The sequence below is a fragment of the Centropristis striata genome, chromosome 15 (genome assembly GCF_030273125.1).
Source record: "Centropristis striata isolate RG_2023a ecotype Rhode Island chromosome 15, C.striata_1.0, whole genome shotgun sequence".
In the NCBI taxonomy this organism is placed as follows: Eukaryota; Metazoa; Chordata; class Actinopteri; order Perciformes; family Serranidae; genus Centropristis; species Centropristis striata.
In genome coordinates, this window is record NC_081531.1 from 28,472,385 (window position 1) to 28,492,717 (window position 20,333).

Here is a 20,333-nt window from a genome sequence, read left to right on the forward strand (position 1 = left end):
GTCTATATATATAACAGCCAAATGAGTTCAGAGGCCATTCTGTGAGCCATTCATGGTAACGCTGACTTCAAACACTAGCCTCTAAGCCTTTATGCTCTGAATGGAACAAACAAACAGGGAGATATGCTCCAAAATTAGTCTGTTATAGGAGGCAACAGCACACATCTGGACAGGCGACAGGCCGGCCGGCTTGCATCATCCACCCCATGTGCAGGATGTATTAAGGTACCCCATCCATAAGCGAGGACTGGATGAAGACAACAACAACACCAGAACAACACAAACCACGCCGGCTTGTTTGTTGTTGTTTTGACTTTTTTTCCCAGCAGTTGAGGGAGGGGAGAATTAGATGGAGGGGGAGGGAGAAAGATGGGCAAGGGTGGGGTTAGCAGGGAGAAAAACATCACACAGAGATTAGGGCGTATGGGGGGGGGGGTTCACTCAGGACTCCTCCCCCGTGTATGTGTCTGAGCATGAGCGGGGGATAACGTCTGTTGACAGGCGTGCCGGCCAGCGAGCTGGCTGGCTGTTCCTCCGGCAGTGAACACGATGACGAGATGGCAACAGGCACTCAGCATAGCACGTGCTCTCAGTTGCCATCGCAACCTGCCCTTGGATACAGCGTGCTGGTTGGCCGTTTCTCACTGTTGTTGTTCTGTGCGGCTGATGAAACCTCGTGGGTGAGGGAGGGCATGCGGTACAGCATGAAGCTGCTTTCCCGCCTTGGTAGAAAGTGTTGCTAGGCACATTAGAGGTCAGTCGGTAAACAAACACTCAGCCTTTAATATATAATCACCCCCCTGATAAACCCAAAGACCTTACACTTGCTGTTTAACTCCTAAATCCAAGAAATACTTCTAATTAAAGCAGGATGAGCCACTGATCCCCAACAATCTTACCACACAAAGTGAAAGAAAAAGAAACATTTAAAAGATTATCCTGGCTGTTTAAAGTTGTCTTATTTGGTTTAATCCTTTGTGTAAAACTGACAATATTGAATGCATTTTTTAAATAATTTCTTCAGTTTTTGTAACAGTTGAATACTTTATTAAACAGATATAGTTAGGCCAAAACAAGCCTGTACAATGATTCAACACAAATTTTTTTAAACATAAAAACATTTTTTCCTGGCAATCAAAATCAAATCACTTCTGGCCACAAGAAGGCAATGAAAAGCACATTTAAAGCAATCTTTCTCGGCTCCATGCTGGAGGCAGAGAACAAAGAAGAAGTGTGTGTGGCCTCGAGTGGCCGGATCAATAAGGCATTCTGCTGAGTGTGCAGCCTGCCTGATGAAATCCTGCACAAATAAACATTCTGCTCACAGCGTACATTCACTCTGCACTGAGGCGGGCAGAGAAGATGGTGCCGAGAGCCACGGGAACAGCAATGACAACTTGATTGATTACATGTGCAGGCAGTCTTTGTTTCACCATCGGTAATCAGAACAAAGCGGAGAGGACGCTCCGTGTGTGTGTGTGTGCGAGACACAAGGTGAGGCTCAGACAAAAAGTGTTACTGAGGGAATGCGGTTAAGATTAAACCTAGAGAACGATACAGGAATGTAAAGGTATGGCCGAGGAGCCATGTTCAACACCTGGACAAAGCATCCACCCAGACAAGTTCATCACTGTCATGCCGCATCGCTTTCCTCCATAAGGCCGAATTCGATCTCCTCCAGCCTCTGTGCCATGGACAATACCAGCAGTTTCATCTGGGAGAGATGGAGGGGGTCATTCAGGAGAGAAGAGGAAGGTTTTAAAAAAAATGGTGCAGGGTTCGCCATGGCAGAAAAATGTGCAAACAGTGAGGGGGCGCAATGGGTGGATACGATAGGAGTGAAGATGGGGAAGAAACAATTGGGAGAAAACGGACAGGTGGGAAACGAAGGGAGCAGTAGGAAGCAGTGAGAAAGAAAGAGGGGTGGAGTAGAGATAATTGGAAAAAGGGGGACAGTGAGGGAGAATGACGAAACCCAGAGGGGAAGTGGTCAGGGACGGGTGGGTACAAAGGGGGGGAAAGGGAGGGGAAAAGGGAGGGGAGGGGTGTGGTAGACAGGTCAGTGAGTGTATAAGATGAAGCACCCAAACAAGTGTCTACGAGTCAGTCAGACACACAGACAGACAGAATACATTAACTATGGCGGCAGGGACAACGAGCACTTTCATCACATACAGTATAGCCGAGGACAAAGAGTGTGGGGCTGGATATTGTTTGGAATTTTATACCCGAGTTTAAACTGCCGATATTATCAAGACAACTTTTTTCAATATCTTAAAATTGTTCTCCCGCCAAACCCTTTTTCCATTTAACAAAATAAATAAGGCTTATTATTTTCAGCTCATCCCCTCTTTATCAGTCAATGCTTTTTCAAATGAATTGTGAGTAAGGTTGTCACAACACCAAAACTTTAAACGTCCATATAAATGCTAGTATATAAAATTATATTCTTTTGAAATGAGGGCGTATTTAAGGTAAATCTGTTCATGTAATTATGTGGCGGCTCCCTTTGTTTGAGTGGCATGAAGTTTCACAACATGTTTATGTTGAGACGAACTTAAGAGTTCATTCCTTTTGGAATGTATTTGTTTTGGAAGGGTCATAAAAGAGGAGCAGAAGTTAAAAGCATAATTACTGTACACAAACACTATCTGTCACAGAAAGAATAATGACATACCTCTCAATGGTTTTTTACGGTTACACTGATAACATCTTACAACATAAAGTATCAATTGTCATGTGCAGGAAATGGAAGCAACGTTGCATGTCTCCACTAGTTGCTTTGCAGATTAAGATTTCGTGTACAAAAAAATCTCATTTTATGAAATATGATGCACTGTTATAAATACAACTATTAACAATATATGGAGCATTTCAAATAAGACCTCTCATTTCTAGAACATTAAGCATCAGTTTGTTTGTTTTTAGCTTCCTCACTATAAAACATCTACATTTAAGTATGAAGAACACTATTTGTAAGAAATGTACATTTCTATTAAAGGCCTAAATAAAAAAGCATCAGTTTTAAGAACCCAATATTATAATATAAAATACAACAACAACACTAACAAAACTTTAAACTTCCATACAAATATATAAAATAATATTCTTTTGATAATAAGGCAAAAAGAAAAAAAGACAATTCATTATAATTATTTTCTGTCTTCTTCTCTTCAATTTATTAACACCCTGCACATATGCTAACACACAGTTGATTTTATTTCTCATTGTTTCATCTGTGAAAATCTAACTGTATATCTTTTTTTCTTTTTAAATGTTTTTTGTACTTTGGTTGATATATTGTGTATATCTTTAACAGAGATTGCATTGTTCTAAACAGTGCAATTTTTTAAAGGAATAATAAAAAAAAGTATAGAAATATAGGTAATGTTGACAACCTTAATAATTGGTCTTTCAACTGTCAGCAAACATTGAAAAGTACCAAAGTACCTGCGAAAGTCTGAAGTATCCTTTTCAATTGCCTTTTTTGACAATATTAAAAACACTTTTTTTTTTTGCTTAATACATGAGTTAAACAATGATAAAAAAAATGTTCTGATTCATTTTCTGTTGAGCAAGTGACTTTTAGGTGACTTTATTCATTATTTTAGCATTTAAAAAGCAGCTGAACTATTTAAATATTGAATAGATGCTAAATATGTTAATTTGTCTAAACACAAGAACTTTGTCTAAATAAATTTGTCTAAAATTTGCACTTATTTTAATCAGATCTGATCAACACCTCTCGATACTTGTTGCTACAGAAACATTTTAGTGGGCTGGGAACCCGACAGTATTGAACCTTTATAGCTATATGAGTTGTGAACAGACAAGCCTGTTCATCCTACTTACTTTAACATTTTGTTGAGAAAACCGGTTGCCAGCAAAACAGGTTTGGGCCTAGACGCAAACACAATGCCAATGAAGGAACTCAATTGGCAGTGAAAAAAAATGATTTATGCCGACAGATGTGATTAATTAGATTTATATTCTAGATGTAGTCAAAGGCCTTATTAATCTTGTTTCAATGCGCCAATGGCTAGCGGTGAATGATGGCTATAAAACCACCTAAAATTAATACAATCAGTGTGTAACCATAGTCAGATTAATCTTCAGCCTCAGACAAAACACAGTTGATGACGGGGTGGATCTAGGTCGTAACCTATATATTATCCGTAGAGTATAGAAGGTAAAACTGTTTGTCATGTGATATGCCACTCCCCTTTGATTGAGTGGCAGTTTTGCAACATTTTTACTTTACTGACATGGGCTTCGGGGCTTGGGATCAAGATAAGAGATAATTCATTTCTAAATGTCATTTCTATATGTTTTGGGAGGGTCACAAACAAACGGAACAAAAGAAAAAAGGATAATTACTGTACACATAAACTATATCTGTCACAGAAAGAATAATGGCATGCTACTCAGAGAATTCATAAACAACATGATGTCTCCTCTGAGAGTAAAATGCAAATCATGTTCTGTCGCTGTCTTGTCTATAACCAGTATGGTTACATTGATAACATTTTACAACATAAAGTATCAATTGTCATATGCAGGAACACTAGAACTGTGCTGCCAAGTCAAAGAATAACACTGTGGGACATTTACATATACATTCAGCTATAGTGACAAAGACACGTCATGATCAAAACATGTTTTTCCTCTAACAAAGATTCCTCAACATGCTCCCCATCACATCTATTGTCCTTGGTGCAAGAGTGTGGGAGGGCTGGCAGGTATTCCTGCACACTATCACCACCTACTGGCCAATCTGTGCACTTGTAGATATTTTTAAACAAAGGATCATTTAGAATAACTTTGGGAACCACTACAATATACCAGTGAAAAATGCAACTACCCTCTAAAATTTTATAATAAAAAACACAAACATTTACAAGAGAAGACATTTACAAAGCTGAAACAAACAGAAAACTATTGCTAGAAATGTATTTCAATGTTATGATTTAAACTTACCAATAATATATCTAATATAATATAATCCAAAATTTTGTGAAAAATCAATCACTTTGCTGGGGGTGACATAGTGAGGTGAGGTAATGTCTGATATAAATGTCTGCCCGTCACTGGAGCGAGGGCTTCCCAGCACTAAGCTGATGTCATCATTGGTACAACCTGTGCATTGATAATCAATGAGCAGAACAGAGCTGCTCTAAAGCAATGTGAGATCACTGCCATCAAGACAGAGAACAGTGACTCATAACTGGCAAGTATTTTTTCCATCATTTTTACAAAACAATATTATTTTTAAAATGACTCAACTTTACCTGTGATTGGAGAAATAATCTTGGTTACACCTTACTAAGAGTTTTGAAGCAGGTTTTCTACTCAGCGGATTAAACATTTTATCTCACAGCTATACAATATTGGAGAAAACAGACAAAGAAAAGCAGCAGCAGTAATTTACCTCTGCCAGCTGTTGTTCAACAGTGCCTCGGCTCTCCAGTGTGACTGGCTGCTCTTCGGGGCCCTCTGCTGCCAACATCTGGCTTGCAGAGCCTAACACATAGCTGAAAAATAGGCACCATGTAATTTTTAGGGAGATTAATGTAGTTACAGGGGGGAAATATACCATAAACACCTGTACAGCTAATGAAATTCCATACAATATCCCAACCATAAACCCTTTCTGTGTGACGTTTATCACATTGTTTTTGTGGAAGCCATATTTTGTGATGTACTTTTGGCCTGCTGGTTTTTAAAAAACATCACTGTTTTGCATTTTGAAAATAAATTCACAACACTTATGATTTAAAAACACACAAGTTTGACATTAAAACCCTTTTTCCTCTAGTTGTTGGTGTGTATTGCCATCACCAGCAGTAAATGCACTAACTATTTAACTACAAAGTCAGCACTAAGATTATATTTTCCATATCAAATTAGAGTTTTTATTTCTACATGATTTAATTATACTCTCTTATAATAATAAGTGTATGGTGATGTCATTCAATTAAATGTGTTAATAGGGCTTTATAAACGAGGGCCCATGTTTTCTAGTTCAAGACAAAATAGATATTCAGTAACAACTCTAGATATAGTGAATAAGGGGAATTTCTGTGGCATCTCCTCAGATAATAGGAAGAGATTAGAAGATCACAGACTACAGTGGTATTTTTATTGTGACACTTTCTTCAGAAATAGAACAGAATCGCATTAAACATCTATAATTTATGAACAAGTCTGTGACATTCATGCAAATAAGCCACACCCTGATTGGCATACCTGTCAATGTTTGCTACATTGAAAAAAAATGCAAATCTCTTGTGGTCCAGGTCTTTAGGTGTGGATGAGTAAACCATGCCAAGCACAGAGTCGCAGCCTCGACAGATCAGATCCACGATCAAACTGCAGAGGAAAAATAATAGGAAAAAAAAGAGAACAGTTTAGGTCAGATCAGGTTTAATCCAACAAGTACTGAAACTCAAATCCAACAATGAGTGCCCTTAATGAGTGGAAAGCAAAATAAGGGTTGACAAATTTAAGTGTTTTTTTCTGGAGCCCAGGTGTATGTAGGACCAGTGGTGGAATGTGCACTATACAATTTTGGGGTACATTAGCTATAGTCACTAACTACTTTGCGACAAAGTCAAAAGGCCTTAAAAATCTTGTTTCAATGCGCCAATGGCTAACGATAAATAATTGCTATAAAACCACTTAAAATCAACAGAATCAGCGTGTCAGATTAATCTTCAGCCTCTCAAACAACAAAAAACTGTTGACGGCAAGGTGGACTCAGGTTGTAACCAGAGGAAAAAGTATTCAGATCCCTTACGTAAAAGTACTAATACCACACTGTGAAATAACTAAAATTCAAGTAAAAGCCCTGCATTAAAAATTTACTGAAGTAAAAGTACAAAAGTATCAGCATCAAAATGTAGTTAAAGTTTAAAAAAGTTAAAGTACTCATATGAAAAATGGACCAACTCAGATTGTTTTATATATTCTAAATATATGATTGGATTATTTGTATTGATGCATTTATGCAAGCAGCATTTGAATTTTCACAAGATAGGACTCATTTTAACTACTTAATATACTGTCGCTGGGATGAGGATGAGGTTAAAGTTTTTAAGTCCATGTCTTTAAATTGATCATCATTTTTACATCAACTCAACCTGAAAAGTAACTAAAGCTCTCTGCTAAATGTAGTGGAGTAAAAAGTATAAAGATATATAAAATGGAAATACTCAGAGTACAAGTAACTCAAAATTGTACTTAAGTACAGTACTTGAGTAACTGTACTTAGTTACATTCCACCACTGGTTGTGACTTAAATTAACCAGTATTTAAGGTAAACCTGTTCATGTTATTATGTGGCACCTCCCTTTGTTTGAGTGGCGTAAAGTTTTGCAACGTTTATGTTGAGACGAACTTAAGAGTTCATTCCTTTTGGAATGTATTTGTTTTGGCAGGGTCATAAAAGAGGAAGAGAAGTTCATAGCATAATTACTGTACACAAACACTATCTGTCACAGAAAGAATAATGACATACAGTTTGTCACGGTTACACTAATATCACCTGACAACATAAATGTCAATTGTCACGTGCAGGAAATGGGAGCAAAATGCAAATCTAATGTTCTGTTGCTCACGTGCATGTCTCCACTAGTTACTTTGCAGATTAAGATTTCATATACAAAACATCTTATCTTATGATATATGATGCCCTGTTAAAAATACAACTAATTAACAATATATAAAGGAATTTAACATTAGACCTCTATTTCCACATTTCTAGAACATTAAGCGTCAGTTTGTTTGTTTTTAGCTTCCTATTTACCTTATTGTCTATTTAAATTTTACAATTATTAGTTACTCACTTTTGCAGGCATGCTGCAAGTATGAAGAACATTATATGTCAGAAAATTTACATTTCTATTAATGGCTGCAATAAAATGTATATATATATATATATATATATATAAAAAGCATCCGTTTTAAAAACCCAATAATATAATATAAAATACAACTACAACTCTGACAGGGGAATTTTATTTTTAAATGCATTACCTTTTACTCAGGTTATCAATCACTAGTTGATTTTCTGATTAAAAGCATCTGAAAACTTTGTTTCTTACCAGACAGATTGTTTGCTTATTTCATGCATGCGCGTGCTCGTTCCCATCACAACGTTGTCAGTGACCCCTGAAAAAAGGAACATGACAAATATGTCAACAATGAGTAGCAGCATGTATTCATGAGTTAAGGTCAGTGGATGTAAGTTCCCGACCTCTACAACTTCATTTGAATGCAGTGTTCTAAGTAGCTTGCTAAGGTTTAACCGTCTGAACCCAAAGAACCCCAAACTGTTTCAGGGCATTTTTTGCTCTTTTTACATTTTACTCACTGTGGCCTTGTATTTTACTGCAATATACAGTATAAGTCATGCACCTCTATGGAATCAGCACAATCATGGCTAGAAGTGAAACGACTCAAATGTATTTTGTGCAGTATAACAGTGAAAACCACAACATACATAACAAATAAAAAAGGCAAGTGGAATTTATTTTTAATTGAAATAAAATGGAATGTATCTTATTATATCTTCCAAGTATCCACAAGTGTCAACAACATCGAAAAAAAAATTGTCTCCACATGTAAGACCAATTAAACTATTTGCATTTTGACAACCTCTACTGGCAGCAAGCCAAGCAAGCAGTGTTGCCAACTTACCGGCTTTGTCGCTATATTAAGCAACGATTCAGATCCCTGTAGTGACCCTTTTTCAAAAAAAGCGATTAGCAGAAAATTTAGCGACTTTTTCTGATGTTATTTGGAGACTCGTAGCAGCTCACTAGAGGGAAAAGTACCTAATGGAAATGTGCCTTTTGTCACATGTCCGTACTGTACTCTGGTGTGACTGGCTGCCCTTTGGGGCCCTCTGCTGCCAAAATCTGGCTTGCAGAACCAACTACATAGCTGAAAAGAGGCACAGTGTTATTTTAGGGAGATAAATGTAGGTACAGGGGAGATATGTACATTAACACCTGTACAGCTAATGAAATTCGATGCGATACACTAACCATAAACTGTGTGACTTTTATCACATTCAGTTTTTGCGGAGGCCATATTTTGTGATGTGGTATTGGACTGCTTTTTTTTTTTTATGTCATGGATATTGGAAGAAAAAAAAGTTCTGTCTTATTTTCAGTGAACAATAGTCATGTGACCGTTCCTCTTAAAAAAAAATCAATATTGGCTTTCCAGTTGTGCTGTTGAGCACAGAATTTAATATTTTTTAACGGGATCGAGTTATTCCAAAACAGGTTTGAGAACGTTTTAAATAAAACATGGAGAATAAAGTGATTTTGACAGAAATACCACAATTTAAAGCTTCACTTTGGTGATCTTTTTAACGGAAACTTTCATAGCCTGTCATCCATTCAAGGACTGGCTGAAAATTCAAAATCTGACTATAATGCCTGTTTTTTTATCCCAATTATTTTCTAAGTTAAACAGCGTAACTTCCAGATCCAATTAGTTTTGATTTCTACATAACATACATAAACCTACTTTTCAGAACTAGGTTGGCGGGGAGCATTACATTAGCAGTCTGTGGTGTTAGAATAATCTGTTATTCTGTCTCTGTTGACGTAGGTCATTATCTATGCGTGCATAATTCACTGTGTGTGTGTGTGTGTGTGTGCCCTCTCTGTGCATCGATAGATTAATCATGTTTTGCTATAATGCTCATGTGCTAATATTGTTTGTTTTTTTAACTATGATTAAACTAAGTACATTACGCCATCTGCTTAAACTTTCTCTGGCCTATTTAGAGTAAGATTTTATTATCACAAAAATATATATTTTATGTTTGTTGCAAATTCTGTGTCTCCAATAATATCTCTGCAAGTCATATCAAGGCAGGAGTTTGTGTTTTGAATGTTTTGTTAACAGGTCAGGTCACGGACATGGTGTGCTGAGCAGAAAGATAACTGTCTTCTCTGCTTGGTGACATGACGTGCACATATTGAATAAACTGACAAATCAAGGGATTGAAAGGAGGCACCTACTGGAGAAATCTACCTACATTCTTAGAAAAACTCGTTAAGATATAAAACTGGGTTTATGGGAAATTATACTGTGTTCAGCCTTCATGATCTGACCAGCCTAATGTAATGTCAGGGACGTGTGGATTGAACCCAGAGACTCTAACTGCACATTTCTTGATGTATTGTAAAAAAACGTAATTGTATTAAACTGAACACTCGGATGTCTCCTGCTCATCATTCCCCATCAAACGATGGGCGCAGAGAAATAGATGAGGATTTTGTGTTGGAGTCAGATAATTTAACTTTAAAGGTTTCCTCAATGCATTCTCAACAGTGGTGAACACAAAAGTAGTTGGGGACAGTTTAACAAGCTGCACAAGAGAGTTAGCTTCCAGTTTGGGCATGAAAAGAAGACAAAGTTAACTAAATCCCATACGTTTTAACCGTATTTGGTTTTGGACGTCTTCACTTCCATCCCAGGACATTGAATCCCCGACAGGCAGCTTGCACTTCCCGCAGATGAAGACCACAGGTTCATCCTCCTCGTCCTCGTCCTCCTCTGCTTGGTCAAACGACTTTTCTTCCACAATAGTAGAGTCTATACCCGACTCATACGTGATATTTAGACTTTTCTGTCGCCGTTTTAACGCCTCTCCTCCCGACGCCATTTCTCACAAACAAGCGAGCCTGTTTCGTACTTTCGCGGTGAAACACAGGTCCCTAACGTCTTGGTCTTCTTCTTCTTCTTTGGTGTTTATTGGCAGTTGGCATCCTTTTCGTTGCATTTACCGCCATCTGCTGGACTTAACTTCTTTCATACTTTTCCTTCTGTTATATTCTTTGAATAAGTACACTGCCCTACAAAGCCTAACTGCAGTAATTACATTATATTTAATGTGTTATATAACCTACTGTGCCCTATTCTTAGTCTACTTATAATTACTTGTTCTGTTCTATTATAACCATATAATCCCTACTACACTTTTCACTTTGTATAAATGTCTCTCTTTTATCTCCCTCTTCCAATGATGGTTCCACTGATTGATTGATTGATTGATTGATTGATTGATTGATTGATTATTTCTTTCCAGATTAGACTTTTCCTCTGCTTTTGATAATTTTACTTTCATTTCATCACCTCTTTTTTTACTGCTTCCTTAGCCATTTTGTCTGCTTTTTCATTTCCGGTTAACCCTTGATGAGCACATATTTCCTGATGTGTTTTGGCTGTCCTGCTTTTAATGCTTAATATTGATGAAACTGAATCACTACATACTATATACACTCTACAGCCATTAGTATTGTGCATAACTCCACTGCATATATGCTTAAATGATCTTTTGACAATGTGCTATTATGACTTGGAACCACCAACGCTGCTTGTGTTTTTTCCTTCTTCGATCCATCTGTAAAAATGTAAATATATTGCCCATACTACTGTGTGATTATAAAATCCCTGCACTAAATCTGCTGTTTGATTTCCTCTCTTGATATTCAATATTTCTAAATCTATTCTTGATTCCTGTAATGTCCATTCTGGTCTTGTTGTCCACAGAACTGTTGGACTGAATTCTATTTGTTTTATTTTCAGCTGCTCTGCTATTCCCTCACTGACCCACCCAAAGCTTGTTTTTTCCTCTTTCCCTTTTTCCCAACACATTTCCAGCACCATTTGCATTGGATGGTCTTTGCTGTGTCCTTTAAGGTGCAAGTTGTTTTCTTCTTAACCATAATGGCATTTCTCCCGCTTCAGCCTGAAGAGAACATACTGGGGCAGTTTTCATTGCTCCTAAACACATTCTCAATGCTTGTGCTTTAATGGTATCTAGCTGTAATAGGACTGATTTAGCTGCTGACCCGTATCCCACACTGCCATAATCTATTCTGGACCTGATCAGTGCTACATACTTTAATGATGTGAAATCAGCCCCCCGCTTTAACCCATCCAAACACATCATTACATTTAATGCTCTCTTACTTTTTTCCTCGTATTCCTTTCACATGTTCTCTCCACGTCAAACATTAGCCCCAAGAAACGAAGGCTACATACCCTTTTCTAAATTCTTTCTATATAGGTTCAACTTTTTCATTGTCACTGATTTTCTTTCTTGAGAAGAACATTACTTAACTTTTTTTCAAATTAAAATTTAAAGCCCCATTTCACGCCCCATTTTTCCACTTGATATATATTGCTTCATGTAGATTTTTAACTACATGGTCTATGGTCAGGATATGTTAATGGGTAATTTGTGTTTTTTTGTTATTGGTTATTTTTGTTTTATTCATCTATTTATTTTTTTAATCTACATTATGTTTGGGGATATATATTTATCTCTTTAAGATGAGATTTTTAGATAAGCCAGATAGGTGGGTTTCTACATCACCTGTACATGTATTTTATTCATTATTTATTTACTTTTTATATTGCTTTTTTAATGTGGTCATAAACAACTAGATATATCAATGTTTTACTTATGAGCAAGTGGCTTTTATAGTGATTTTTTTTTTCAAGAGTTTTTGTAAAACCACATTTTCAAATATTGAAGTCTGTACCCTGTCTATTGTTGGATGCTTAATAACACAAGCAAGTGGCAAGTGGAGTAAAACAGTACACTCTTGTAATATTACTTCTGGTAAATGCAATTAAACATAATTAATTCTTATGACACGTTTCTCTTTCTTTCTTTCTTTCTTTCCCTCAGTGGCACATGCATTTTGAGAGACTTATATTTTTATTTTATCATTTTTTAAAATGTATTCTTTTACATGTATCCGTGATATATACGTGGCTATTCTATTCTATATCTGGCAGTGATGATATGTTTTCCTCTCGCCACATAAAATTACAATAATTTTCACAAGAGAAAACACTGACTATTGATTAATTTATTTGGTAAGTATTCCAAGAGGTTTCTCATACGTTTTTTTTTAATCATCAGTGGGGCTGTTCCAGTCTGGTGGAGAAGGCTTCAGGGGGACGGAGGTGAACTATCTTGAGCTGATCCTCGTCTTTGTGAGCGTGGGAACGTGAACCGGAAAAACACAACATAACTTTATTCTCACCTGTTTTGCTTGTATTAATTTAAGAAAACACTGTTTGTCATGTTTAGAAAAACATTAATAAATAAATACATTTAAAAGAAAGGGGAAATTGTTATTACCAAAAGTAGCTAGTATTCGCTCCGTCTTTTCATTGGCTGATAACCCGGAAGTAATAGAATGATATTTGGGAGGCGCGAAATAAAAGAGTTTGTTTTCTTCCGAGCTGGACCACCTGAAGGTTTTAAGAAGCTAGTCGTTGTGAATTTGGTTTCTTTTTAATTCACTATGTGTGAGAAGATTAAGAAGGTAACGTCCAGTGTCTTGCTAACTTGACTTTATACGTTTTTACAGTGAGCGACTGTCTTTGGATTTTGTAAAAAGAAAAAAGAAAAACCCTGCTGTTTCCTGTTTTCACCCCTCAGGTGAACAGCTGGCTCAGCTCGGTGTTTGGAGATCAGCCGGTGCCCCCCTTTGAGGTGAACACCAGGACGGTGGACATACTGTACCAGCTGGCTCAGTCCAGTGAGGCCCGGTGTAGCGACACAGCTCTCCTGACAGAAGACCTCAGACAGAAAGCATCAGAGTACCAGGCTGAAGGTGAGTGACACAGGTAGATGCAGTAAACTTAATTTCATTTATTTATTTACAAATAATTTTAAAATCCAAATGAAAATTTCAAATCACAATATACAGCAAAACATGATCTTGTCAAAAGCGTATCCCCAAAAGCTTTCAGTAGCTTATAAACGGGGGCCCAGAACATCAAAATAACAATACAATATATTATGGAAAAAAATGAAAATAATAATTCCTATTTCTACCTGATTCCTATACCTAACCCCAAAAGTAATTACATAAGTACAAAGAGTATAAAGTTTAACACAATGACAAAAACACACCAGACACTGGTACAGCAAAACAAAACGCAGCGACCCAAGCTTGAGCTACATATATTTTAACAGTAGTTTTTGTTTTAATCTCTTTTTAAAGATAGACAGACTCTTTTCTCATCCTCTCAAGCTCATTCCAAGTCTGTGGGCCTTTAATGGTCACACTAAGACTTGTACATTTCAGTTTCAGATCTCAGAAGTTAGGAATGATAGCCTAAACTACATCTACTACTAGACTTAATTTGTTCCAGTCCTTTATCCAGTGTCACATCCTTCACTCTGTTTCCTCCATCTAGGTGCTCATCTCCGTGATGTTCTTCTAGAAGGTGTAGGGCTGTCCTCCTCAAGTTTATCAAAGCCGGCCTCTGACTACGTGTCTACTCTAGTGGACACTGCCATGGTGCTGGGAGTCAGAGATACCTCCCTGGGCAGGTACACAGACACTGCACTGTTAAAGTCTATGTTCTGTTACTATTGAAGAGTTACCACTGACAGATCATGTCTTCTCCAGCTTTATGCCAGCAGTGAACAAGCTCACCGACAACCTGCTGGAAGAAGAGAAGTCGAACAGGAGACTTGAGAGGGAACTCAGGGCTGTCAGAGAGAGACTTGGTGCTACTCTGGTGCTGCGGAGCAACTTACAAGAGTAAGAGATGATGATTTTGTCATCTTATTACTGTCACCTTTGTACTATTATAGTTAAAACACCTGGGCTATGACATAATGTGTGAAGGAATTTCCCTTTAACAAAAGGCAAAACCATTCGCTACTGTATGTCTCCTGTAATCAGTGTTTTTAACTGTCTTCAGGGATATCAACAAAACTGTTAAATCTCAGTCGGTGGAGAGCGCTAAAGCAGAAGAGAGACTGCTCAACATGGATTTTGTGACCGCAAAGGCTAAAGAGCTCAGAAGTAGACAGGAGAGGGCAGAGGTATGTTGTGTTGGTTATTCAAAGCTTAATAATGTTGCCAATGAAACATTTAAATAAAATAAATACCAGACTGCCTCTGAAATGTTACCACAGGTGCAGAAATTGCTCTCTGGAAAATTACAAATGATCTGACCTGAGAAGTTACCACTTTCAGTTTCTTAATACTTGTGCCTCACTTTAAAAAGTTGCTTAGATTTCTTTAGGAAACAAAACTGTCCATGTCAAAAAAAAATCCATAGAATTATATATTATTTTACACTTCCAGTATTCACTCATTTTCATAATAGTAAGCCATTCATTTCCAATTTGTTTACATAATGCAAGAGCCTGACTGATATGGGATTTGTGACCGATACCAATACGGATTTTAGAGGCGGAAAAGTGATCAAAAACGATATGGCGGCAGATACAGTAATTCTTTGAGCTGGAATGAAAATAGACGTTTTTTTATGTGGATTTTGCACTGATTCTTCACCACTCTGCAAATGCAGCCAGAGAGCTACTTTCTCAAACGTAAAACTTTATTAAATAATATTTGGCATTGTTTTACATTATTATACATTATACAATGTATTAGCCAGTTCTGTAAATGATAACTGAGAAAATAAAGAATGAATAAGAATAAAGTAAATTATTACTTATTATTACTTGCTGACCATTTAAAAAAAATAAAAATAAAGTGGCAACACCATTTCTAGATCACGCCAAGCAACATTTTCTGCATGATATATTGTGTAAAAAATGTTTTCATAACAGCACATATCAAACAGCATATACACTGATAACGATATTGGCCAATAATATCTGTTGACCGATATATCTGTCAGGCTCTAATATGCGTTAACACAGCCAAAATGTTGAGAGACAAAAATCATTAAAAAGCCAAAAATGTCCTGAATAAGGCACAGGGGTTAAGAAAAGCAGACCGTTAATTAACCCCGGCTACTGCCTCTGGTTTTTATATCCAAGAGTTAACGCCCTTGGTATTATTGTCAGGAGAGGACAGATATTTTAAACATCACAGTCACGCAGCAGCTATGACCAACCTCTGTCAGCTTGCTTGGCTGTTTTCTTCCCTTCTAGCACTATTTGCACTATATCACACCACTGCACATTGAGAGCATGTTAGCCGGACTCAAATTCCATGTTTGTGTATGCGTACTTGGCCAGTAAATCTGATTCTGATCATCCCTGCAGGCTCAATTCTTATCCAGGAATATGGACAAGTCTATCACCCACCAGGCTATTGTTCAACTCTCTGAGGTAACTTCAGCTGTTACACATGTACCGTGGTAATAAAAACGTAACACTTTCTGCTATCTTGGTTTAAAATGTGTCATTTTATTTGCTCTCTGCAGGAAGTCACCGTGCTGAAACAAGAAATAATCCCCCTGAAACAGAAACTGAAGCCCTACATGGACTTGAGCCCAGTACGTTTTAATTTCACTTTATCTCGTGTTTTTATATTATACTAAATATTTGGTAACACTTTCTATGAAGACTACATCTATAGTGCATTATGAGCGCATTCATAGTGAATTATAATGCTCATTATAATCAATCATAATGCATTATGACTGCATTCATAAACACATATAAAGCTTCATGATGCACTATATCAACAGTTATAAATATAGCTTATAATGACTTATAAATCCAAGTGTCTTATGAGTGCCCTTGACTGGTTATAAACTACAGGCTGACTGATGAGGCTTATGATACATTACAACTACTCATACCCCTCTATACACACACCTCAACAATCAATTGTTATAAGGACTCATAGGATGCCATAAGTATAAATAAATGATCAATGTATGCTTTAAGTAAAGTGAGGTTCATATAGACGCATCTATAATGCAGTATAGCTAATCATGATGTTTCATTGTTGGTGTTAAGTAAAGTGTAACACATTTTCATGCATTTAAAAGAAGCTATGCTGCATCATAAGTCATTTCGTCAGATACCAAATATAGAGAATTACACTAAGATTAGGAATGTAACGGTAAAGCTCAGTTTCAACCTGTAGGGGGCAATCCACGTGTATATTTTGTCCACAAAATGTATAATTTTAAGATTCACAGATTTGGAGCTCAATCAATCACCAACACTACTTAATACGTAGATATAAGGGTTTACATATGAAAACTTTAGCAGTGGTGGCTTTCCATGCCCGTTGCCTATGTTTGCTACAGTAGTTAATTAAGAAAGAAATGAATAAGAATAAGATGAGAAAGAAATTCAAACTTCAAATATTTCCTCACCACCAGATGGTTGATTAAGACTGTTTTAATTGATTGACTATTGAAATAAAGCTATCTTTTTTTTGTTTTATTCCTTAAACTGTAATTAAATCCCAAAACCAAAGTTTTCATATGTAAACCCTTATATCTACGTATTAAGTAGTGTTGGTGATTGATTGAGCTCCAAATCTGTGAATCTTATAAATATACATTTTGTGGACATAATATGCACGTGGATTGCCCCCTACAGGTTGAAACTGAGCTTTACCGTTACATTCCTAATCTTAGTGTAATTCTCTATATTTGGTATCTGACGAAATGACTTATGATGCAGCATAGCTTCTTTTAAATGCATGAAAATGTGTTACACTTTACTTAACGCCAACAATGAAACATCATGATTAGCTATACTGCATTATAGATGCGTCTATATGAACCTCACTTTACTTAAAGCATACATTGATCATTTATTTATACTTATGGCATCCTATGAATCCTTATAACAACTGATTGTTGAGGTGTGTGTATAGAGGGGTATGAGTAGTTGTAATGTATTATAAGCCTCATCAGTCAGCCTGTAGTTTATAACCAGTCAAGAGCACTCATAAGACACTTGGATTTATAAGTCATTATAAGCTATATTTATAACTGTTGATATAGTGCATCATGAAGCTTTATATGTGTTTATGAGTGCAGTCATAATGCATTATGATTGATTATAATGAGCATTATAATTCACTATGAATGCGCTCATAATGCACTATAGATGTAGTCTTCATAGAAAGTGTTACCAAATATTTTAATGATAGCCTTCGTTTTGAGAAATTAAATGTATGTTGATGTGTGTAAATTTGACTGAATTAAACCAACTTTACAGAAATTGATGAACTTTGTTTCTATAACAGAGCCCATCTCTTGCACAAGTGAAAATAGAAGAAGCAAAAAGAGAATTGGTGAGTATCTGAATAGTTAATTCTGTGATGGATGAAAAGCTGCTGGTTACTTTTTTGTTTTATTGCCACATGTTTCCTTGTTTACAGGCTGCAATTCATTCCCAACTTGAGGTGAATATGGATTTCAAGTGAATATGTTTGTAATGATAAAATTGTTCTTGTTTTGAGCTGTAATTTTTGTATAATAAAGTAATAATTTTGCAAAATGATAGTTTGCCAGTTTTCAATTGTGCCCCCCCCCCAACAAACAACATGTCTCTCTCTTTTCATGTTAATCTAAGTAAATAATGCAACCTCCCTAGACTGAATGTGTTTCTCCACAGCTCATTTTTTCGAAATAATTCTGCTTAACAGGAAAACTTTTGCTTTTTCAAAGAATCAAGCATCAGTTGAGAAAGTGTTTTTTTTTTAGTTTTTTTTTTTAAAATCTTGACCTTTCATTCCTTATGTTGGACGTATTCAGTTTTTTTTCCACGTCTTCCTGTTTGGTACATAACATCATTAACACTAATCAAATGTTTTGTCTGTATTTTCTAGTCTCTGCTATCTAACCGAGTGGTTGTGTTCCCAGTTTAAATAAGTTTTAACAACATGCCATGTGACGGTTTTTCTTTGATCAAAGTCTGCCAGATGCACATTTTTTTTATCCATCACTCTGCACAAAAAGGGATGGTTTAGATGGTCTGCTTTTATGGCAATTTCAGAAGAATATTTTCAACAGTGATAAACACTGCATTAACATGAACACTAATAGTTGTAATATAGTATACATATACTTAAATGTTGTTTCTACCGGTATAGAGTATAAATGTATTTATGTACTTTGCTGAAATTGTATATTGCTGACATGGGAGAAAAAAAATTGAAATTTTCTATAAGTTTATACACAGTTATTACTTTGTTCAGCACATAAACGTAATGTGAGCATATTTGCCTCAAGTGCAATTTAGATGTTTGTTGTTTTTTTTTAACCTACATGGCTTAAAAACAAAGTGCAGGAAACTTTTCGAGTTTGACAACAAAATTCCACAGGCTTTGGAGGGATAACGGCACATGAAAGGGGCTTTGGAGCCACTCCCTGCAAGCCTAAAGCTAAAATACAGAGACTGGAACCAACTAAGGGGCCTGTTGTCCAGTTTGTATGCAAAATATCACCTCTCAGTTCCTCCCCCTGCCAGTCTTCTTCCCGTGGAGACCCCAACGTCTCCGTCAGTTTGACTGTTGTAGGTCTGCGCTGCAGTCTGACATGTAGATTGACCGGTTACCATGGAGTGGGTCATGGATGTGGGCCGGGGAGCAATTTACCCAGTAGGCCCCCTGCTTTATTCAAAGGCACCATGGTTAGGCCATCGACAGCTTATGAAAAGAAACAGAATCAAAATATCATTTCACTCAAGTCAACTTGGGATACACACAAAGCAGCTTTACACCACGTTGGCCATTTCTTTTTTGGTCGCTGGCACTGTCCTCAGCTACCTCTGCCTTCTAATTTAAGGGCTGCAAAACATTTGCCAATGTGCTGTGCCAATTTTTTTTAAATTTGCTCTCAGTGTGTATCTGTAATACTGCGTGTGTAAGTATTACTCCGCCTCTTCCTGTTTATTCTTAATTACATTAATGTGGGACCAATATTACAAAATCTGCATATAATCTACAAACATATACTGTAGTGAGGCTGTGCCTAAGAAGAAAAAATGAAGAAAGAAAACCTAAAAAAAAAAATTATAAGTGAGATTGTATTTACTAGTATTATTATTTCAGTTAAGACTGACATAACACTCATAATGCGATATTAATCGCATTAATTAATTAATTAATGACAGAATTGGGATGAATAAACTTAAATTATATAAAATTAAGGGGAAGGAAAAAATTACATATTAAGATCACACTACAGCTTTAGTTTTTTCTTCTTTTTTTAAACAGTGTCATAAGTTTAAGAATCTAAATATAGTCTTTAAATTTACACATGTCAGTGAAATTGAGTGAAGCTTTTATTATTTTGGATTTATATACAGTATATATATATATATATGTATAATATTTTCCATATGGCTGCGATAAGTTTACAATTAATGCTAAATTTACCAAAACGTAAATAATGCTATTTACACTCAATTTTGATATCATGATTAGTTTTACACAGTATAGGATCTTTCAGCCAAGTCCAAAAAGTAAATAAATGTATAGAATAGTACAGTAAATGCATTGAGGATTCTGGTTCAAATTACATTTTACATTTTTTTTATTTGTACA

General features: G+C 36.3%; 2 protein-coding genes across 3 annotated transcripts; one reads left to right on the forward strand and one right to left on the reverse strand.

Moving 5' to 3' along the window:
• Nucleotides 1-782: 782 nt before the first annotated feature.
• Nucleotides 783-10,742, reverse strand: mis18a (MIS18 kinetochore protein A). Of its 2 annotated transcripts, none has more exons than XM_059351589.1 (5): nt 10,453-10,742; nt 8,103-8,169; nt 6,247-6,369; nt 5,429-5,531; nt 783-1,714 (listed from the first exon to the last, which is right to left on the reverse strand). In XM_059351589.1, exons 1-5 carry the CDS (start codon nt 10,682-10,684, stop codon nt 1,634-1,636), a joined length of 606 nt encoding a protein of 201 aa, XP_059207572.1. In that variant the 5' UTR covers nt 10,685-10,742; the 3' UTR covers nt 783-1,633. The 2 variants fall into 2 exon arrangements, with proteins under 2 accessions (XP_059207572.1, XP_059207571.1); XM_059351588.1 differs by lacking the exon at nt 783-1,714 and adding an exon at nt 3,552-3,900.
• A 2,306-nt stretch (nt 10,743-13,048) lies between these two features.
• haus1 (HAUS augmin-like complex, subunit 1) lies at nt 13,049-18,283 on the forward strand. Its single transcript, XM_059351587.1, has 9 exons — nt 13,049-13,364; nt 13,481-13,655; nt 14,245-14,380; nt 14,460-14,594; nt 14,758-14,881; nt 16,079-16,144; nt 16,240-16,311; nt 18,030-18,077; nt 18,165-18,283. Exons 1-9 carry the CDS (start codon nt 13,344-13,346, stop codon nt 18,207-18,209), a joined length of 822 nt encoding a protein of 273 aa, XP_059207570.1. The 5' UTR covers nt 13,049-13,343; the 3' UTR covers nt 18,210-18,283.
• Nucleotides 18,284-20,333: the final 2,050 nt, after the last annotated feature.